This window comes from Lutra lutra, chromosome 3 (assembly GCF_902655055.1).
Source record: "Lutra lutra chromosome 3, mLutLut1.2, whole genome shotgun sequence".
In the NCBI taxonomy this organism is placed as follows: Eukaryota; Metazoa; Chordata; class Mammalia; order Carnivora; family Mustelidae; genus Lutra; species Lutra lutra.
The window spans coordinates 20,327,635-20,336,890 of NC_062280.1; the positions used below are offsets into that span (position 1 = coordinate 20,327,635).

At 41.2% G+C, this 9,256-nt stretch overlaps 1 protein-coding gene across 1 annotated transcript; it reads left to right on the forward strand.

The window, feature by feature from the left end:
- Nucleotides 1–5,981: 5,981 nt before the first annotated feature.
- On the forward strand, nucleotides 5,982–8,312 carry LOC125095964 (gamma-crystallin F-like). Its single transcript, XM_047722537.1, has 3 exons — nucleotides 5,982–5,990; nucleotides 6,083–6,325; nucleotides 8,040–8,312. Exons 1-3 carry the CDS (start codon nucleotides 5,982–5,984, stop codon nucleotides 8,310–8,312), a joined length of 525 nt encoding a protein of 174 aa, XP_047578493.1.
- The last annotated feature ends 944 nt before the right edge of the window (nucleotides 8,313–9,256 follow it).

Here is a 9,256-nt window from a genome sequence, read left to right on the forward strand (position 1 = left end):
TCACATAAGTCATCACATTTAAAAATGAAATTTAGTGGGGCACCTAGGTGGCTCAGTCGGTTAAGTGTTCAAGTCTTGATCTCAGTTCAGATCTTGATCTCAGGATCGTGAGTTCCAGGCCCGTGTTGGGCTCCACACTTGGCGTGGAAACTACTTAAAAAAAAAAAAAAAAAAATTCAGGGGCGCCTGGGTGGCTCAGTGGGTTAAGCCTCTGCCTTCAGCTCAGGTCATGATCCCAGGATCCTGGGATCGAGTCCCACATCCGGTTCTCTGCTAGGCGGGGAGCCCGCTTCCTTCTTTCTCTCTCTCTCTCTCTGCCTACCTCTCTGCCTACTTGTGATCTCTCTCTGTCAAATAAAATTAAAAAAAAAAATCTTAAAAAAATTAAAAAGAAATTCACTTATTTTTTTCTGTTTTCAAACTCTAACTCCATTGGCTACAATAAAATTGAAGAAGGTAAGGATCTCTGCGTACTTTGTGCAGTGATATATTCCAGTCACCTAGAACAGTACTGGGTGAAGAATAGTATAAACATTGATTAAGAGTAAACTTTTCTTTCTGAATCATAATAGTAAAAGAATAAAGTTTAACTCCTCAGTTGAGAAGGTTTTATAATGATGGTGATTTAATTCCAGTTTAAATAGTTGAGGTGTACCTTGTCTTGATGGAAATGATTTAAAAATAATAGGAAGAAGACAATGTTTGAGACAGATTTTAGAAATTAGGTATTAGCTAGAATGGGACTGTGGAAAGAAATATTCAATTATTTTAGCTGCTGCTTTATGTTCTTTTTCTCAAAGACAAGGTGAGTTAATTGTCTCGACATTAAGATGATAGCAGTCTTTGAGTGGCGCCTGGGTGGCTCAGTTGGTTGAGCAGCTGCCTTCAGCTCAGGTCATGATTCCAGGCTCCTGGGATCGAGCCCCGCATCGGGCTCCCCTGCTTAGCGGAGAGCCTGCTTCTCTCTCTCCCTCTGCCTGCCGCTCTGCTTACTTGTGCTCTCTATCTCTCTGTCAAATAAATAAATAAAATCTTAAAAAAAAAAAAAAAGATGATAGCAGTCTTTGAAATAAATTCCTCTAAGGATCAATAGTTCTCCGTTAAGGTTATTTGCATATGAATGAATAGTTAATTTATCTGTTAAACTAAATAATAATATGAGAAAACAAATGCAAGTCTGGTGTATCTTTTGTTCAGTATCCTAATTTTCAATTTAAAATAAAAACGAATCATACAACCAGTCTTGCTATTTTGCACTTGCTGACACTTACCTCTTCTTGTTTAGTGATGAATAGAATTTTAAGTGTTACAGGTGACCTCTAAAGTTTCTGGAATCTCTAAACTGAACACCCTCATTTTGTAGAAAAAGGAAACTAGAGAGGCCTTCTGAGTTACTTACTACCATATAGCTAATTATAAATGAAACGTATTTTAGTTATACATTATGTTGTTATATATCACAACATATATGTTTTCAAATACAGTGTCATACATTCTGTTGTGGGGTTTTAGGACCCAATATTACTTAATTTAAGAATGCGGTATGAAGTTTCTGTTCTAGCAGCCAATATTTTTTGCATTTTCCTATTGCACACAAACAAACAAAACCTCTGTTGTGTTTTAGAAGTATTTTTTTACTTTCCTTCTCAGAAAATATATGCAGACTATTTGACTGAGGCTTATTTACATAACTATCTATTTAATATTGACATATAAAAAGCTCCTAGAGGAAAAAGAAAACAATTGGCAAAGATTTCTTCGGGCAACAGTATTATTCGATTTCTTATTTATACTCTGTCAAAGGGCTGATGTTTCTTAGACGTGAGTGACAACAGCACAAACAAATGGAAGGCAAGATAGGAATCGTGAATTTTTTGTAATATTCATTTACTTATGTTTTTATTTTGCTTAGGCCTTAATTTTTTTTTTTTTTTTTTTGGTCTGAAGTGTGCTGTTGTTCCTGGTTTAACAGTTATTGACTCTTTGGTAAAGAAAGGTAATGGCTAAATTTTTTTCTGATAAAAAAATATTGAGCAATCTTACCCTACAACCCAATAATCTCACTACTGGGTATTTACCCTAAAGATACAAATGTAGGGATCCAAAGGGGCATGTGCACCTGAATGTTTATAGCAGCAATCTCCACAATAACCAGACTATGGAAAGAACCCAGATGTCCATCGACAGATGAATGGATAAAGAATGGAATACTACACAGCCATCAAAAGAAATGAACTCTTGACATTTGCAATGACGTGGATGGAACTAGAGGGTATGATGCTGAGCGAAATAAGTCAATCAGACAAAGACAATCATCATATGATCTCTCTGATAAGAGGAATTTGAGAGGCAGGGCGGGGGATTTGGGGGCTAGGGAAGGAAAAATGAAACAAGATGGGATCAGGAAGGAGAAAAACTATAAGAGACTTCTAATCTCACAAAACAAACTGAGGGTTGCTGGGGGTAGGAGAGGTAGGGAGAGGGTGGTTGGGTTATGGACATTGGGGAGGGTACATGCTATGGTAAGTGCTGTGAAATGTATAAGCCTGATGATTCACAGTCTGTATCCCTGGGGCAAATAATACATGATATATTAATAAAAATAATTTTTTAAATATTGACCAATCTTGCTCCCCGAGTATTTTTTAAATTTCTTTTCTCTTGGTTTTATTGAATTACTTGAAATCAGATATTTTAAATGTATTGTTTTAATCCTTTGGCAAAAAAAATAGCTTTGCAAGTTTAAAATGTGAAAAATAATCTTACATCTTTAATCATAACTTTATTTTCTCCTCAGGCATCATGGAGCCAGAATCTTTATATATATATTGTATAACCACAGATGTATTTAGAATTCAACTATCTTTAAATCCATTGGATGCAATGGACCTCTTCTTGCTTCTTTTTTTTCCCAACTTGAAATTGGAAATTTTACTTAATTTTTAGCATCTCTTTCAGCATGCTGACACAAAGGGTGGACTTTTTTACCCGTGTTTCGTATAGACTGCGTTTCACATCAGCTATCACAAACTGATCAAAGGTGAATTGTCTCTAAATTATGTTCTGCTATTAGCATGAATGCTACAAATTTACTAAAAGCAAACACCTATATTAAATTGCAGATGGTTTGTAAGATCTTGATAAATGACAACTGTGGCAGACAGAGTCACTGCTGCCTCAGCTAATTACCGTTGGGGCTAACAGCACTTGGTATTTCTCTGCATAGCTCATTTGAGACTTGGTACCTCTCTGTGATCAGTGTTGGGGGACTGCAGTTGCCTCTTATGGAAACAAAGTCAATTACAGAATTTCATTGTATAGCCTATGATTTAGAGTAGAATTATAATTTGTTGGCTGTAATATTTAATCCACAGGAGGCCTTAAAAATACTTTAGGAAAGAATACAATTGCTAGGAAATTCATTATTTGATGTTTGTTTGGGGAAAATAAACACTGATCAAAAGGCTCAAATAAGAAAGCAGTCAGTTGGAAGAAAGTTTGCCAGATCCTTTTGGGAAAACATGCTGTAAGTCTTTAGAAGAAAGAGCCCGGCCATTCAACTCTTCATATTCTCTTGCCATACTTAGTACTGCATGCTTTATTTGACGGGCTTAATTCCCATTTTACTCTGCACTATCTTTTAGTGGACTGATTTTCGTTTTTCGTTTTTTTTGCCCAAGAGCTTAGAGATAATGCTTAAGTGCCTAGTAGCACTTTGGGGGCAGGTGGTATAAAAGACATTATATTCCTGCTAAGGTTTGTGCCCAGTATTTCCACACTATTTGTCTTTCTGGTCATACAGTAATAAAATTTTTCACCTGATTTCCTAACTAATGTATAAGTTAATGCTACTCATTTTCAGGCTCCTGGAAAGTTTTAGTTAAAAGGGAATCTACTCAGTTCTAAGCTTTATATGTCAGAAGATAGAGGGTAAAGTTGAAATTTAAAAAGCATCATGAATAAATGAACTAATCCTCAATGAGTTAAGAAAAATAAACAAATAAATCCCTAATTTCATTTTCAAGTAATGAGCATAAAGGACCATTTACAAATGGTCCCTCAAACCAGAGCTCCAAACTGAAATCTGCTTCTGGACCAGACTGTGAATTTGTCCAAGCCCACTTTTAGCACATTCTCTTTGCCAGCTCTTCAAACCCCATTTCCTGGGCCCACTTTTCATAAGCTAATCTCTGGTTGTCCAGAACTTTCCATGTGGTATTCACTTCATTCTTGTTCTCTTTGGCATGGTGCCATGATCCAGTGTTTCCAGACTTTATCACAGCAAAATCTATCAGGCCTATGTTTCATTCTCTCAAGATCTTTTCACAAGAAATTAGCTAGCTGTCCTGGGAAATTCATTAATGCTGATACATAAAAAAATGACAATTTTATTATGTATTGTGGTTAGTGGGTAAGGCATTTGCATTTTAAAAGGCATTGTGGGAGTCACAATACCTAAAATCAATGGTTTTCAAATATTTTTTAAAATTCTTATTACCTGGTAAAAAATCCTGTTTTCAAATAAAGTTTATATAAAATAGATACAAGTGAAAATGATCTGGCTGCAGCAGGGAAATAAGACTGCCTTTCTCTCATACTGGCTGTCTGAGTGACTCTGGATCATCTCTGAGGAATTTCTACAGTTCCCAACAGCCTACAAACCATCCCATTAATGCAGTGGAGTAACCATCACTGAGAATGTTAAGCATGTGGCACTTTTAGAGCAGTACTTTCCAATGGCGGGGGGGGGTGAGGTTGCCCCCCTCAGGGATGTTTGCCAGTATCTGAAGATATTTTCAATTGTCATAATGTGGGGAAGGAAGAAGGGAGTGCTCCTGGCCTCTGGTGGGTAATACACAGGATGTTGCTAAATATCCCACCTACAATGTCGGACAGCCACCCACAGCAGAGAGTGTTGTGGTCTAAAAGGTCAAATAGTGCTGAGGTTGAGAAAGCCTGCTTTAAAGAGAGGAGGGCACCAGGAGCTGCTGGGGGAGGGTGAATTGGTCTTCCCGGGGAGGAAAGAAGACTCCAGTCCCTGGAGTCAGAGCCTCAACTGCAAAGCAGCCAGGACTTGCCTGGTGCTGGGAAAGGGAGAGAAGGAAGAAGCTTTGTAGGATTTAAAATTTTGTTATATTTGCACATTAACTAGCAGCTAGATCCAAACAAATACACTTAGCACTTAACAAAATTATTAAATAGAAAGTTACCATGTGAATTGGAACCCCCAGTGAGTGACCTCATGAATTCCAAAAGTGAGGGTCTCCTTGCCTGTGCTGGGAGAGGCACCCCAGCTGAGGCACTGGAGATGGCCCTGGTCCAGCCTAGTCTCCAGGGGGCAGAGTGGAGGCCCTTGTCCAAACCTGGCTGCCTCAGGGTCTAAGCCCCTGGTCACCCTTCTTCAAGTGTTAGCAATATCTGCTGTACCCACTTGTCAGCCTGCAGGGTCATGGAGAGGCTCTTCCTTTTGGAGGGAAATCTCATCTTACTTTCAATGTATTATGGAGAAGGCAGGTTCTTCCCCATGTTCCAGATTCTCACACCAAGAAATGCTCTCTATTCAAAACGTCTCATGCTGGGGTCCATTCTGACCTCAGACTCAGTCACTACCCGGCTCTGTTACTCAAAAGGAGGTGGTCTTGAAATTTAAAAAGATAACTGAAATATTTCATTGTAAGTATTAACTCCGTTAAGGGCTTTTGCTCAGTTTTAAATTCCTAAATAGGCTTCATTTAAAGGCCCCAGAGGCTCCAAGTGACAGTTTTAACACAGGTCATCAATTCGAAAACACTAGAGAGTCTAAGAGAAAACATACAATAAGTCCCCCACCCCACCCCCGCAGTCATTATGTAGAAAAGAGAGAGAGAGAAAATCCCCTCCTCACCCTGCGGGCCCCTTTTGTGTTGTTCCTGCCAACGCAGCAGCCTCCTGCTATATAGACGCGCGCCACTGCGGCCCATCACTGACCTCCATCACCAGCCATGGGGAAGGTGAGCCCAGCGCAGCCGCAGGCCAGGAGGGGCCCCCCGCACGCTGGGGCCTGGGGCCAGGCCTCTGAGCCTTTCCCTCCCTTGCCTTGCAGATCACTTTCTACGAGGACCGGGGCTTCCAGGGCCGCCACTACGAGTGCAGCAGTGACCACCCGAACCTGCAGCCCTACTTCAGTCGCTGCAACTCGGTGCGCGTGGACAGCGGCTGCTGGATGCTCTATGAGCAGCCCAACTACGCGGGCTGCCAGTACTTCCTGCGGCGCGGGGACTACCCGGACTACCAGCAGTGGATGGGCCTCAGCGACTCGGTCCGCTCCTGCCGCCTCATCCCGCACGTGAGTCCAGCCCCCCAGGCCCTGCTGGGTCCTCCCGCCACATGAGCGCTCCACACACGGCTTTCAGACTAGCGGGCGGCAGCCTTCTGTTGCTGCTCTATGTTCTCCTTTCCTTTCTGAATATCTCCAAGGTTTTCTTCCACTGAAAATGTGGCGCAATGCTTTTCATTTAAAGGTTTATTTTGCTTTGCTAAAATTAAACTCACCTCTACTGGGAAAATTCACAGTGTCCATGGCTCAGGTGACGAATAAGCCACATGTTGAAATTGGTTCATCAGGTGTACTGGGACTAGTTCCTCGGGCTACTGCTCTCTCTTCATCTGTAAAATGGGGCCAATAAAAGTAGCTAAGTCATAGGGTCGGAATAAGGCTGACAGGAGAGTACCTAGCACATGGCAAGCCACCACTTCCCCTAAATATTAACTATTTATGAACATCAAGTCCAACTTTTCGTTCAGTCAAAACAAATAACCAACAAGATGATATCGGCAGCTTCTGCAAAACCCACTGTTCCCCAAATCAAGCCCCTGTGGCCTGAAATCCCAGTTGGGGATTCTCTAATCTATGACACAGTCCTGTGGAAATGTGCCGCTTTTGCAAAGTGTGAAACCCACTCAAACCCACTCAAACCCATGCCTTGATGGACCCAAAGGAGCAGGAAGAACCTGAAAGTCCGGGTTTCTCCTTCCCCATCTGGACTTTTCTAATTACAGACTGAACACCCCAGGCATTAGCTTCTCATAAAAAAAGAAAAGTCTAGAATGGTTGCTCCACATGCACCAGGCTGCTGTGAAGACCAAATTAACTGATGTACATGTGAGTCCTTTCCCAACCGTGGGAGATTCCTTATTAGCTGGCTTTCATCCTGCGGACAATCGCATGTGAGAACTTCTCCTAAAGACTTATCAGTAGTGGGAGCAGGAAGACACTGAGACGATCCGCACCTTGTGGGAAGGGACATGAAAGTAGAAAGTCTAACTTTCCATTTTTTCTAAAGGTTTTATGCTCCCTTAGTCTTGGGCAGGTCTCCTTCATGATCTTTGGCTTCCATGTTTGTTCATTACATAAGCAGACTTGCAGAAGTGTGTATTAGAACTGAGAAACAAATCTCATCTTTGTGATGGCTCTTGCCTTTCAGGATCTTGAGTAGCAGGGCTTAAAGTAGATGGAAGGGACTAGGGGTCACCTGGGCTAGACTTTCCTTTTCAATTGCCGCCAGTCTGCGACTTCACCTGAAGTAAAAACAACTTGGCTTCCTTTCCCACTAGCTTCTTCTAATACTCTTGAGATCAAAATTATAACTTTCTTTTCCAAGGGATCCTTTCAAAAATTTTATTTAAATATCTAATTATTTTTGTGCCATCCAAGAATCACTTCAGTCCACTATAAGCCCATAAAGGTCAGAGAAATATAGATATACATAGTTACTTAAGAATGATACTAACTAGGGCCAGCATGTATGATTTATATAGGTTGTGTTCCTCTAGGGAACGCCATGCATAGTTTGATCTAGGTGAATGATGCCTTCTTCAGTTTTGCAATGTACAACTTATTCAACTGTACACAGCTGCCCTGGTGTTGCCTATCTTTAAAACTTGTCGCCTTTGATATAGACAAGATAAAGAGATGTCCATTCCCCCTGTGGGGTGTGTGACTGGTTGCAAAGGGCTAGGTTTTCTGACTCCTCCTCATCTGCTGATTACCAAACCTACAGACCAGCTCCCACAGGATCAGGATCTATGAGCGAGAGGACTACAGGGGCCAGATGGTAGAGATCACTGAGGACTGCTCCTCGCTTCATGACCGCTTCCACTTCAGTGAGAGCCACTCCTTCCACGTGCTGGAGGGCTGCTGGATCCTCTACGAGCTGCCCAACTACCGGGGACGGCAGTACCTGCTGAGACCAGGGGACTATAGGCGCTACCAAGACTGGGGGGCCACGAGTGCCCGAGTGGGCTCATTGCGGAGAGCCGTGGATTACTATTGAAGTATTTGTACTCTACCCTGTTCTCCATCTGGAAACTAATAAAATATTTCCTGTGTGTTTGATGCAATTATGTGGTCCTGTTTGCCTTTTAGGCTCAGGAGAATGCAAGCTGGGAATAACATGGATTTGCTTACACATATCAGTGGAAAGGGTGGTATGGGGTAGCAGTTGAGAGCACAGCCTCTGGAGTCAAATGCCTTGTCCAAATCCTTACTAGCTACAGGTGATGGGGCAAGTTCTTAGCATTTCTGTGCCTCAGTTTCTTAACTTGTAAAACTCAGGGTAATAATATTCTTCATCTCATAACGTTATGATGTGGATTACATGAGTTTTTATTTTAAGTCACTGACATAGTTTAGCTTTGCATATAGTAGTTTCTAGGAAGGTGGTCTATAAGCTTGCTGGCAGAACCCCTCATCACCTTCTTAGTACTCTTCCTTAGTAGACATCTCTTTTGGAGATTGTATTAAGTGGGACAGCTGAGTGATAGAGTTAGATAAGTTTGCTAAGATAACTGTGTCTGATATGACTTAGGTCTTAAACATATGTGACTGGCTGAATAGATTTATTATTTATGTATCCAGAGCATAAATATAAGAAAGAAGTGTCACGTAAGCAAATAACCCAAATGACTCTTCCAAACATTTTTCTACTTACGGGAGGTACAGAGCACTCAGGTAGTGTGTGCACTGATAAGAATGAGCACGGAGTGACAGAAGTAAAGGCAGGTGGTGCATGATCAGGAAAGTAAAATGCAATCACGGCAGATGAAGTTCTTCAAATGAAACCTACTTAGGTATTTTATTACATCACAAGATTTTAAGTGTAAATACTAGACTTCTCCATTTCAGAGGTTTATCATGTATGTGAGAAAAAACAAATTTCTTCCTAGCTTAGGGGTTTGTCTCATGGTAAAAATGGCAACATCTTGTTGAAATATGGTC

Excerpts from the sequence above, each read along its gene's own strand:
- LOC125095964 (XM_047722537.1), top strand. Across the intron at positions 6,326-8,039 it reads CCTGCCGCCTCATCCCGCAC|ACCAGCTCCCACAGGATCAG; the intron begins GTGAGTCCAGCC and ends CCAAACCTACAG.